The sequence below is a fragment of the Moschus berezovskii genome, chromosome 14 (assembly GCF_049115385.1).
Source record: "Moschus berezovskii isolate FMDL1 chromosome 14, NW_MosBer_1.0, whole genome shotgun sequence".
Classification (NCBI taxonomy): domain Eukaryota; kingdom Metazoa; phylum Chordata; class Mammalia; order Artiodactyla; family Moschidae; genus Moschus; species Moschus berezovskii.
Window position 1 is genome coordinate 39,345,057 of NC_142473.1, and position 13,652 is coordinate 39,358,708.

At 45.0% G+C, this 13,652-nt stretch overlaps 1 protein-coding gene across 2 annotated transcripts in view; it reads left to right on the top strand.

Annotated features, from left to right (window-relative positions):
- ABCC8 (ATP binding cassette subfamily C member 8) overlaps positions 1 to 13,652 on the top strand; it is an 80,484-nt gene that overhangs the window by 18,195 nt on the left and 48,637 nt on the right. For both annotated transcript variants that reach the window (XM_088843049.1, XM_055423274.2), the window contains exons 7-9: positions 4,305 to 4,469; positions 7,663 to 7,818; positions 13,214 to 13,348. In XM_088843049.1, the coding sequence (XP_088699175.1) occupies positions 4,305 to 4,469; positions 7,663 to 7,818; positions 13,214 to 13,348 (456 nt within the window). The remainder of the gene's footprint in view (positions 1 to 4,304; positions 4,470 to 7,662; positions 7,819 to 13,213; positions 13,349 to 13,652) is intronic.

Genomic DNA, 13,652 nt, shown 5'->3' on the forward strand with positions numbered 1-13,652 from the left:
TGCTGGCATCTGAAACCGGCCAGCACTGCTCTAGGCTGTCAGCTGAGCAGAGGAAGAAAGAACAGTTTGGGTTTGACCTCAGGGCCAAACAAAACTTCACACGGCCTCTAAGCCTCCATGGGGATCATGTGTAGAACTCATTTCTGAATGAGTTCTCCTGGGCCCTGCTTATGAGTCTTTGTGTGTCTTGCTGTTGTCCCTGTGTCTCTCGGTATGTCTGTTTCTGCGTGTATCCGTGTCCCCATCTGGACACCCATATTTGGGGCTGTCACTCTGGGCACTTTGAGAACTTAGACACATTTCTGTGACTGTGCTGTCAACGTGCGGGTTGGTCTCTGTATGACAGTGTCCATGCGGCTGCTCTGGTCTGGCAGGCCTCACTAACTCCCTCTGAACTGTGAGGACGTGTCTTTGATGTCACCTCCTCCAGGAAGCCTTCCTCTGAGTGAATTAGATGCTCCTCTTCCGTGCTCTGGAATATCCTATGTTTGCACCATCAGAACACCCATTTTCTTTTTCTTCAACTTGACCCTGAGTCCCCTAGGACAGGATCTGCATTGGCTGATGCTGTGTGCCCAGCTCCATGCCTGACACACTGGAAGCACAAGATAAATGATTTTTCAATGAAAAATGCAGACATTACCATATATTGAGTGCTTATGCTGCTGCTGCTGCTAAGTCACTTCAGTCGTGTCCGACTCTGTGTGACCCCATAGACAGAGCCCACCAGGCTCCCCCGTCCCTGGGATTCTCCAGGCAAGAACACTGGAGTGGGTTGCCATTTCCTTCTCCAATGTGTGAAAGTGAAAAGTGAAAGTGAAGTCGCTCAGTCGTGTCCGACCCTTAGCGACCCCATGGACTGCAGCCTACCAGGCTCCTCCATCCATGGGATTTTCTAGGCAAGAGTATGGAGTGGCTTGCCATTGCCTTCTCCAACTGAGTGCTTATACTTACTACAAATCTTTGTTTTCCACACCATGCAACATGTGGGATCTTAGTTCCCCAACCAAGGATTAAGGCAATGCCCCCTGCGTTGAGAGTGTGGAGTGTTAACATTGGACCACTGGGGAAGTCCTAAGAAAAATTTTTACTTACATTATTACACTGAATTATCATAACAGCTCTCTGAAGTAGAAACCCTTAATAGCTTCATCTTACATGTAAAGAAACTGAAGCTCAGGGAGGTTGAGGAACTTACTAAAAACACAGTCACTAACATAATGAGTCAGAACTTGAACTCAGATATGGGCTGACGGAGAGGGCAGTGGCACCCACTCCAGTACTCTTGCCTGGAGAATCCCATGGACGGAGGAGCCTGGTGAGCTGCAGTCCATGGGGTTGCTATGAGTCGGACACGACTGAGCAAGTTCACTTTCACTTTTCACTTTCATGCGTTGGAGAAGGAAATGGCATCCCACTCCAGTGTTCTTGCCTGGAGAATCCCAGGGACGGAGGAGCCTGGTGGGCCGCTGTCTATGGGATTGCACAGAGTCGGACACGACTGAAGCGACTTAGCAGCAGCAGCAGCAAACTCTAAACCACCATGTCAAATGGTTGTGGATGGATAGGTGGGTGCCTTGGTCTATAAGTGGTCAAAGACAGTTATCAACGTTTTTACCGGGGCCTTCCAGAGCTGGGACCTTACATTCTGCATGCCTTGATTGGCTCAACTGTAAAATAAGGAAATGGATAGCTTCTATAAAAAGTAGATGGAGATGAAGATCATATGCATTGATTACTTTAAAATATATTTATTGAGTGCTACTATGAAATCCCCTGGAAACAAACACAATTTCTTCCCTGAAAGCTTGTGAAAATGTGAGACAAGGGCGTCTGATCTTCCGAAGCATTTTCCACCAAACGTCAAGTTGTAAGTCCTTGGCCTTTCCCTCCAGCTGTTAGGGTGCTGGGCGATGCCAGTGCCCTGACAGCCATTTGAAGCTTCCCAGGGCTTGCTGTCCATAAGCAGTATCCCTGGCCTCTTTGGCTAGTCTAGTACCTACTTCTTAATCAAAAGGTTCTGGCCCCTATCTCTTTTATGCTCTCTCTTTGAAGAGAGATCAGAAAATGACCCAATGACTTACACCTGCAAGCAGATTTTCATTTTAACAGGTTACAAAACTCTTGACCCAAATAAATATTATTTTTGACCCTAACATGTGTGCATTTTGGGGAAAGGGAGCAAGCCCCAAAATCCCAACAAATTCTAAAAAGAGAATTTGTTGCTTTGTGGAAAATGTACAGATATTGTTGAGTGCATTTAACAAAGAACATACACGCACCTGTAACCTAAACAATGAGATCGGTTGATTTTTCTAGCCCTCATTCTGTAGCCCATGTGCTTTCTGATCATTGTGATATGGTGAATGTGAACCGTTCCATGCTACTTAAGAGCTTTCATATTGATTGGTGTTCTTGGGTATGTAGTGTTTCCCATGAGTATCATAATATACTTAACCATCCCTTGTGGTTACACATTTACATGGATTTTTGCCTGCTCTAACCCAGAGAAAGTACATCTTTGCACATACAGCTATTTCATTATGTTAAATTATTTCCTTTGGGATAAATCCCCACCATGTCCTTTGTGGCTTTAAAATAATGGACTCCATTCTCCAGAGCTGGGTCTCTACAGAGGCTGGTAGAACGGAATTCCAAGGCATGTTAGACAGGACCAGGTTTTCCCCTAGACCAGATGCCTTCATTTTTGGACCCAGAACTAGCCAAGTGGGCAGGTTTCAGTCCCTGCAAGGTCCAAAACTTGCAGCTGACAGTAGGAGACTCAAAAGGTTGGATGAGGCTCAGGTAGTGGATCTATGGTAGTGTTTTTGGCATCACATGGTTTCATGTTCTCATCTTTCCCTTTATCAGCATGTGACCCTGGGCCAGCCACGTAACCATGATGAAACTCCATTTCCTCATATATAAAATTGGTCTAGTAATGGTGTGCTTCTCTTTGGGTATTGTGAGCATTGCACCTGGTAAACATCGGGCCCTGCCCCTTGCTTCCTTGTAAGATTAGGTCTCAAACTCAGCAGCCTAATTTTAAGGTCCATTTTACTGCTTCCAGCAACCCCCACTCTCTTCCTTCTCCCTTCCACCCTCTGCCTTTCCCTCTTGTGCTTTAACAAGTGAGACAGAATCAGAGGCTTCGGGTTTCAGTAGGACCCTCAGTTTTCCCTGTGACTGTTTCCTGCTGTCCCCAAAAGGGAGCAACCCTGTCCCACAGAGGAAGGGCAATATAGTTGTAACCAGAACCAGCTCCATGGACCTGTGAGAGCTGGTTGAAGGGCCCTGTTGAACCAAGAGGCAAATCTTTCCTACTATCAGAAAGGTCTATGTCCAGGATATAGGGATTTCTGACTCTAGAAAAGGCCTCCGCTTAGAATCCTGACCCTTTCAGCCTGATCCTAGTGTGGACACGCCCTCAGGCTCCTTCTCATCATTTTGTTCCCACCACTCTTTACCCTGCAGCAGCAGCTCCCACAACCTTCCAAATCACTTGCAGAGTTCAGGGCAGAGTCTCAGAAAGGGGTGAACTATGTCTTCATGGAAACATTGATGTGGAGCGATGGACTTAATCAAGATCAAAGTTTTCCTGGGAGCTGTTGATGCTGAATTTAGAAACAGACACGCTGTTGTTCTCTGGTATCTTTAGCAACAAAATCAAACCATTTGGTTTTTTCCCCCACTGCTTATTGTCTGAGATCTTGCTGGAGGTTCAGAAAGCCTTCCATTTGAAAGGAGGTCCCAGGAGCCCACAAGACTGGGGTGCTTGGGTCTGAAATAGTCCATTACAGGCAATGCGGTCCCATCCCTCCCTGGGAGCACTACTGCCATGTTTTCTGTTGGTCTTTCTTCCCAGAAATTTCTACAGTGAAAGCTGTTGGTGAGTGTGAGACAAAACCTCAGCTGATTCCACTTTTGTAGCAGAGAATACATCTCGTGCGATCTGTTTTAGTGGCTCTAGTTTTGACTGCTTTACGATTTGCTCTATTTATTCTTGCCCCATTTGGAGTGAAATCCCCTGGCCTCGTGTCCACAAAACTGAGAATCATATTTATGGACATAAGGTTAGAACTGGGTCACATTCTGTTTACCTAAGTGGGCTGATGGCGAGAGTATAGGCAACCCTCCCTATAGCAACAAGAATGTTTAGCCTGATTTTTCCACTCATAAACAGTTGCACAAGTCTTGCAAGCATGGAGAGTCCTATAACAATGGCCTCTGTGGCCCAAAACAGGTATTAACGGCAGTCATTTTGCTGGCAATGACAGCTACCTCTGAATTTCTCTTTCCAACAGACACAGTTTCTCGGAGTTTACTTTGTCTCATCCCAAGAGTTCCTTGCTAATGCCTATGTCTTAGCCGTGCTTCTGTTCCTTGCCCTCCTACTGCAAAGGACATTTCTGCAAGCATCTTACTATGTCGCCATTGAAACTGGAATTAACTTGAGAGGAGCAATACAGGTACTTGAATGATTATCTTTTCGCTTTGCAATAAGGACCACGTTATGTGTCCTCATGAACACTCAAGAATGATTCCGCTGTGAATTTATTGTTTTGTTGCCCTTTGACAGTGTTTTGAAACTAACCATTGACAAGGCAGTGTGACACAGTGGAAAGTGCCTTGGGCTGGCCTTGGAACTGTAGTAGTTCCAGCCCTAGTTATGCCTTGGACTAGATCTGAGATGTCAGCTGCTTAGCCTCGAAGTGGGACAGACATCACTAATCAATCACAGAACTTTTTCCTGCTGAATGCAAGTGCAGCCTCATAATCCTTCTACAAATACTGTTCCAGGGCTCTGCTACTGGACAGTCTTCTTTGGTTACAAAAAAGCATCTTTGACATATCAGGATTAGATAGACTGAGTAGCTCAGATGGTAAAGAATCTGCTTGCAATTCAAGAGACCCAGGTTTCAATCCCTGGATTGGGAAGATCCCCTGGAGAAGGGAGTGACAATCCACTCCAGTATTCTTGCCTGGAGAATTTCATGGACATAAGAGCCTGGTGGCCTACAGTCCATGGGATCACAAAGAGTTGGACACAACTGAGCAATTTCAGACCAGACCAAGATCAATTTGAGCTCTTAAGTCTCAGGCCATGATGAGAGGGACATATCTGGCCTGGTAGGTCCCTGGGTCTAGGTTCTTGCTACTGCCTGCCGTGACTTCCTCCTCACAGTCTGGAAGGCTGATCAAGGTCAGGAAGGATTCAGGGACCCTTTAGGCAAGGTAGTGACGAGCCCCAGTGTTTTCATTAGAATTTTAGTTCCACTGTTAGAATGGAGAGACCCAGTGAGATAGTGGCTTAAACAGGATGGAAGTTTGTCTTTCACGTTTGGTCAGGGCTGATACAGTCATCAGAGATCTTGGCTCCTTCTGTACTGTGTGCTGCCAGCCTTCTCACATGACTTTGTCCCATGGTTTAATGTGACTATGGATATCGCCACTATTGTGTCTACATTTAAACCAACGAGAATAAAGGTGGGACAGTAGGAGGGAAGGCTGCCTTCTTTTCAAATCATGATGCAGAATTTGCAGAGATCTTCACCCATCCCGTTGGGGAGCAATTGGCCCCATGGCTATACCTAGAGAGGCTAGAAACTGTGGCTTTATTCTTGACAGGCTTTTATACCCTGCTACAAATTCTTCTTTTGAAAAGAAGAGAATGGATAATGAGGGACAGCTAGCAGATTCTGGCATACCCAGCAATTCCCATGAAGTTGGTGGAACACTAAGAGGTTGTGACTAAATCCCAAAGCTGCCTCATTCTTCAGAAATGTTCCTGAAAGTCATTTACATTGACTGGTTCTCTGGGAGCCAGGATCAGAAGCACTGCAGAAAGGGGACTAAGGAGAAGGGTATAGCCTAGGCTGGGGACAGTGTCAAGGTCCAAACTCTGGTTATCTTGGTATAGTCCATGTGAATAGGGCCCCCTGGAGTTGTGTAGTACACAACTTGTGAAGCTGTGCATGACAACACTCCATCTCCAATGGTTTTTCTCTGAAAAGCACAGCCATTTCCTTATGAAGGTCTTCATGTGAAAATGATGGAAAGATCCCAGAAAAATCCAAGACCCCTAAGACTCATAGGGGTTCAGATCTAGGAGAACCAAGCTATTGCAAGTTCAGAAAACCTTTCTAAAATTCCAACCTCTGTTCAGAGCCTTCCAGTGATAAGCAGGCACATACCACTGCAAACAACAGCCAGTTTTGTAGTCAAGCAGTTTTGTAATTAAATCTACTTTCTATTTCTGTCATAAATCACAGTCTAACCTAATATTTTCCAATTATGCTAAAGAGCCAAATATGACTTTTTAATGTATTAGCATGTAATTGTTTTTATTAGACTGTCTGAATATTTTGCATGAATAAGAAAGATTAATTCATTATATCCACAAAAGAGAATGCTGGCATTAATTATGGGAACAAATTAGAAAAAGATTCTTCCTTTCAAAGATTTATAGAAATCTATAGATAAATATTTATGTTTTCGTGAGTTTGAGAACAACCACAGTTCTTGCACAAAAGGTTATGAAGCAAAATTCCTGTATTGTATATAATTTTTGACATATACCAGGTTTTAGTTGTGTAATTCTGTGATTGCTTGTCTTTACTTAATAATGCTTTCTTTGTTAGTTTACTTATGTTCCTACTTCACTGAAACTAGATTGTATATAATTTAGGATAAGCCTAGATCAGTCAAAAAAATGTCATTGCCATTATTTTAAACCTCAACCATGATGTACATAAACTCAAAAAAGACAGAAGAAGTTTGTACTTTAAGCTGACCTGCCCCATGAAAAAGCCTGGCTTTACACAAAAGATGAATTAAGGGCTGGGAATCCACCTTACAACAGAATGAGCAATAGAATTTCCTTCAAGAGCAGGCATCCCCAGGTCATTAAGACAGAAATGCATTTTTTCTTGTTTCAAGACACATAGCCTGAAAATTGCCATCTTTCTGGGAGGCACAATCCCTCTGCACATAGAGCTTTTAGGTTCAGAGCTCGTGGGAAGCCATTACCATGGCTGTTCCTCATGTGCCCTGGAGAGACAGAACAAGGTCCTCGGGGGTGGCTGGACTTGGGATAGTGCTAGGGCTGATTGACATATGCATTTGTCTCACATAAGACCTTACCAGGCTGAACCCTTGAATTTGTTTCAAGGCTCAATTAAGATAGGATTTAGCCCCAGAGCAAACCCCTTTCCCCACTGGATAAGCCACATTAAAACAGAAGGCTGCCACCTTTCATCATTTTTATGGCTCTCAAGTATGTTCTCCACTGGCCTCCAGTAAATCAAGAATACAACTGGGCATGACAATATGCTTTTAAGATTTAATAGGCAATTAAGTCCTGTCTCCAAGGGAAAGGTCTTGCTTGCTGGGGTAGTAGCTTGTCATGATGGTGTAGATTCCTCATGGGAATGCTGCCTCTCTGACTTGCTTGGACTGTAGTCAAAGCCCTTTACCTCTCTGAGCCTTAGCTTCTCCATTTGTAAAACTGGAACAGTCGCACAGTGCTCTTTACAGTGCTGATCTGGGGCTCCATGGGGGGATGCCTGAAGAGCCCCTGGCACTTTAGAGACACATGGCTTCTGGAGTGGTGATTAGGGGGTTGATGATGACAAATGTGAAACACTCTACTCTCATTTCCAGACCAAGATTTATAATAAAATAATGCACCTGTCCACCTCCAACCTATCCATGGGAGAAATGACAGCCGGGCAGATCTGTAACCTGGTAGCCATCGACACCAACCAGCTCATGTGGTTTTTCTTCTTGTGCCCAAACCTCTGGGCCATGCCAGTACAGGTAAGGGATGTGTGCTTTGTTGGGAGTTGGGAGACACAAAATCGGAAATTGCTGGTGCATGCCCAGTGGCTAAGAGCCTGCCATCTTCCATTCCATGTTTACCTATACCTTTCACCTCCTTGGGATCTCCATGGGGTGCATCCTGGGTGTCTACACTGCCTCACACTCTCCAAGGGGTCTAGGCGTCTCTCTTGATGATCAATGAAGGCAATGGCTACTAAGACTTTAAAAGTGCAGCCAACCTTTAAAAAAAAACAAAACTGAAGGATAATCATTTGTATAACACTTTCACATAAAAGTTGTGTGATAGCAAAGTACTTACTTACATTGAAAAGTGTTCATGATGTGTTTTTAAGTGTGTTTTTAGTATTCACGACGTGCTTCCTGATAAATTGGAATACACATATGTATGCCTTTGCACAGATCCACACAGGAAAAAAAGAACTAAAGGGCCTCATGGGGGCTTACAAGTGATTTTCTAAAGAAATGAATTCTCTTTAAAATTATATTTAGTTTTGGCTGTGCTGAGTCTTTGTGGCTGAGCGGACTTTTCTCTAGTTGCGGTGAGTGGGGCCTACTGTTCATCGCATTGCACAGGGTTCTCATTCTGATGGCTTCTCCTGTGGGCTACAGTCGTTGTGGCGTGAGGGCTCAGTGGTTGCAGCTCCCAGGCTCTAGAGCACAGGCTCAGTAGTTGTGGTGCAAGGGCTTAGTTGCTCCACAGCATGTGGGATCTTCCCAGATCAGCAATTGAACCCATGTCTCCTACATTTGCAGGTGTGTTCTTTATCACTGAGACACCAGGGAAGCCCTATAAATTTTTGATTTATTCGTTTCTAAATTCTCAAATAAGCCTGTTTTAATTTTGGAAATCTAAAACATGGCATTTTCTAAAGCTAGACAACTTTTGAGATTGGCTCTGGAGGAGGCGTGTTCTCCTCTGACAATAGAATGAGAATCCTTGGCATGGTTTCCTGACTTCTGGCCTCCTCTGCTCCTTCTCCCATCCTGAGCTCTTCCACCACAGAGTCTGTGACTCCTGTCCTGTGGCTGGGGGTGAATCTTCATTCTGGTGCTCAGGTCAAAAGCCAAAATACCAGATCCATTCCCAGAAAGTCTACAGGCTCCCTGGGTTCAAGATATTTAACCTATCCTGAACCTTAGTTTCCTCATCTGTGAAAAAGGGGAAGATTCCTGCTCTCTGGAGTTGCTCTGATGATTCAGTTAGATGATGTAAGCAAAGCACCAAGCAGGGAGCCTGACATAGAGTGTTGTTTAGTCACTCACTCGTGTCCAGCTCTTTTTCAACCCCATGGACTGTAGCTCGCCAGGCTCCTCTGTCTGTGGAATTTCCCAGGAAAGAATACTGGCATGGGTTGCTGTTTCCTTCTCCAGGGAATCTTCCTGACCCAGGGATCGAACCCAAGTCTCCTGCTTAGCAGGCAGATTCTTTATCACTCAGCCACCTGGGAAACTCAAAGTTTGTATTTAAGAGACACTAAAGGAAAAAAGGAAAATAGAAGAGGCTTGTATAGGGAGGCAGCTAGACAAGATTGGAAGAAGTGTGTTAGTCACTCAGTCGTGTCTGACTCTTTGTGACCTCTTGGACTCTATCCCACCAGGCTCCTCTGTCCATGGAATTCTCCAGGCAAGCATACTGGAGTGGGTTGCCATTTCCTTCTAGACAAGATTGGTTGTAGGGCAGGAAATCTGATGGTCCTTTCTATGGCAACAGCCATATATGCTATCCCCCACTTACTCACCCCCAGACTCCTGTGCCCCCTCCGCTCTGCTAAGATTTACCATTTTATCTTTCATCATTTCACTTGTTTTCCCTTGAACAACTCGTTTCAGGAGATTTTGTCCATCAAACCTGCTACAAACCTGGTTACTATTAATAATAGTTTTTATTGCATATGGACCATTGCTAACAGTACTAATACTAACTAACAACTAATAACCCTTGCCCTGTGCCTGGCCTGTCCAGCCTCTCTCACTTGTGTAATTAACACTCACAACACAGTGGGAGGAAAGTTAGGTAGGAATTTTTACCTCCACTGATTACTTGCTGCTGTTGCTGCTTAGTCACATCAGTCGTGTCCGACTCTGTATGACCCTATGGACTGTAGCCCGGCAGGCTTCACTATCCATGGGATTCTCCAGGCAAGAATACTGGAGTGGGTTGCCATGTCCTCCTCCAGGGGATCTTCCCAACCCAGGGAATGAACCCAAGTCTCCTTCACTGCAGGCAGATTCTTTACCGCTGAGCCACCAAAGAAGCCCCCACTGATTACTTATCTATACTTATTTATCATGAAGTATCATATGATTTTCTAGGTTTTTAAAATTTATTTTCTAATATTTATTTATTCATTTGGCTGCACTGGGTCTTAGTTGTGGCACACAGGATCTTCAATATTCACTGTGGCATGCAAATCCTTAGTTACAGCGTGTGGGCTGTAATTCCCAAACCAGAGATAAAACCCAGGCCCCTGCATTTATCTTAGCCACCAGACCACCAAGGAAGACCTTGATTTTTTGTTCTTAATTCCTCAAAGACTGTACCTTTGCACTTAGAGCTTTGACCAGCCCTCAAGACCCCGTATTACCACCAGAACTAATATAATCCCTTCAACTGGCTCAGGATTCCATATGCAGCCTGGTTATCCACAGGGCACACGAGGCTTTTGATGGTGTTGAAAAGAGCTCGGGAGCCCCATTCCTTCATCCCCAAAGGCTCTTCCCAATTGAAATCATTTTTTGATCACAAAGGCCTTTTAAATAACAGTTTCATTGAGATATAATTCACCCATTTAAAGTGCACAATTCAGTGGATTTTAGCATGTTCACAGAATTATGCAACATCATCACAATTTTAGAACACTTTCATTACCCCAAAAAAGAAACCTATACCCACTGGATGAGTCACTCCTCATCCTTGCCCCCAGCTCTGCACCGTCCCTGATCTACATATACTTCTTTTATATAATTTTTATTGCTGTATAGTTGATATACAATGTTGTGTTAGTTTCAGGTGTGCAGCAAAGTGAAGCAGTTATATATACACATACATCCACTCTTTTTTAGATTCTTTTCCCATACAGGTCATTACTTTTGAAAACGTAATGAAACTTCTCCTCAGAAAAACAAACGTGCATTCACACGTTTTGCCTACAATTTCAGGGGCTTTGTGGGCCCCCTGAAGCTTATGGACAACTATGTTAAGGAACTTGCCCATAGTGGGGACCTCTGTGCCACTTTATCCCATGAGCATCAGAAACCCAAAGAGGGCAAGGGCCTTACCCTGGGCGACCAGCAACCTGGTAGCAACACCATACCAAGGTATATCCTTTCTGTGGTCCCCTAGTGACAGAGTTCCCATGAGGCTTGTTTGTTTATTTTAATAAGGAGGATCAGCCATCTTGTCTCCAGCTGTGTGCCAGGCACTATATATATGCTTATCATATATGTTCATTTAATCTTCACAACCCTGGAGAAGGGCATGGTAACCCACTCCTGAATTCTTATCTGGAGAATCCCATGGACAGGGCAGCCTGGAGGGCTTCAATCCATAGGGTTTACAAAGAGTCGAACGTGACTGAAGTGACTTAGCATGCATGCATGCAATCTTCACAACAATTCTGCTAAGTGGGCAATTAAAATCACCACCTTAAAAATGAAGAAGCTGAGACTCAAGATTGCACAACCAGTAAGTGCTTTGACTGCATTCAAACTCAGGGCTCCCAACTCTTGGACTGTGATCGCCCCACTACTACACGAGATTGCTCTCCTGGCCTGTGACTAGGAGATAAAATAGTCTTTTTATTCCCCACACTTGCTTTGCACACTCTGAATCCCTGATTTCTGGTGTGTTCTTCCAGTGGTCCGTTCAGACCCCTGAAGAAGATCAGAGCAGACAGAGGGTCTTGGTAGTGTGACACAGGGTGGGCGAAGTGTGAGGATGAGCCTGGTGGCAGCAGTGGTCACATCCCCAGCAGCTGCCAGCCATGGAGGTGGTGGTGGATACAGATACCTACACCCAGCTGGGGCCCTGGGAATGCTCTAAGAGCTTTTGTGGTGTCCATCTTTACCCAAGCTGCTGAACAACACCCTGATTGCCTCCAAATGAAGACAGCTAATGAAAAGGGTAGATGCCAACGATAATTTTCCAGAATGATGATGGGAGTGGGTTCTAGCAAGAGCAGAAATGTTCCCTAATGTGCTTCTCTGCCCACCCGTGCCAGCATTTAACATCAGTTAAACATTGGGAGGCAGGTGGTGAAGGGGTCATTTACCAGCCCCTAAGAACCCGCTAATGGAGGAGGCATTCTGTAATTAATAGATATTACAGAGTCAGCCACTCACTCCTCTGTCCTTGAGATGGTGCAGGAGCTTAGTGACAATTTGTTGAGGGCTCAGGCAGTGCAGGGCCAACCTAACCTTTTTTTTTTCAGTTAAGGAAGACAACACATCTGTTCTTCTAGAATAAGCCCTGAATTTAGAAGTGTCTGCCTTTGAAGGCAACCTGCGAAATTGTCATCTTGAGGCTTTGGGGGCTGGCAAGAGTAATTTACACTTCTCATCAATATTCAGAAGCCGGCTGTCACTTACATAAAGCTAGAAGCAGAATGAATTCTCTTTTTAGAGAATACCTACCAGATTCATTAAAAATTAAAGACACCAGGAACATTAGAATAAAAAGTAAACTCTCAGACCCTGGACTGGTTTTGTCAGGCATGGATGCAGTTCTTTTACCCCTTTTCTCAGGTATCACTTTTTTCCAATGGAGTGAAATATCAACCTTGATAAGCAACAAACTGAACAAAAGGTACCGCCACTCTTTGTGCAGCCTCAGCTCTGAGGCTGACTTCCATCTGGAAAGTAGACCTGGAGAGAGTGAATGCCTCAGTCAAGCTTGCAGATAAATGTAGTTAGTTGTCAGTCCAGAAACTCTCTGCTTGTGTGAGAACCCATCATATTAATCCCTCCTTCTGAAATCACACTGTCACACCTCCTTTTCTTTCTCCCAGGAAACTTTGGAAGGCTGGACACCAAGGCATGTCCAGCTTTAGGGTAGTGGGGTTGGGGGGGTGGAGTGCAGACTTTGTCAATACCCCTGGCAGGGGCTTCCCTGGTGATTCAGTGATAAAGAATATGCCTGTCAGTGTAGGAGATGCAGGTTCCATACCTGGGTTGGGAAGATTCTCTAGAGAAGGAAATGGCAACCCACTCCAGTATTCTTGCCTGGAAAATCCCATGGACAGGGGAGCTTGGCGGGCTACAGTCCATGGGGTCACAAAGAATTGGACACGACTTAGTGACTGAACAACATCAACATGACCTGGCAGGGCAGCCCCCAGGTCAAAGGGATCTCATCTCCATGACCCTCCCTCAGATCATCGTGGGTGTGATTCTCCTTTACTACATCCTCGGGATCAGTGCCTTAATTGGAGCGGCCGTCATCATCGTACTGGCCCCTGTCCAGTACTTCGTGGCCACCAAGCTCTCCCAGGCCCAGCGAAGCACACTGGTAAGTATCCACAGTGTGCATGTGCCCCCCTCCCCACCCTTCCCCCACTCGTCTCCCCTCATATTAATGGGTCTCCTCACTCTTCCCCCGGGTGCCACCAAACAGCCCCTCACATCCACACTGTGACTGACCTTAAGCAGGTCACGTCAGCTGTCCAGACATCAGTTTCTTTGTGAAATAAGGTTAATACAGGGACATTCCTGTGGGGACAGAAGCTGGGTCTGTAAAATGGTGAAGGCATTGACTCAGCTCCTTCCTCTTGAGTGGGATGGGGGCAAAAGAAACCCTCTTCTGATTTGGTGAC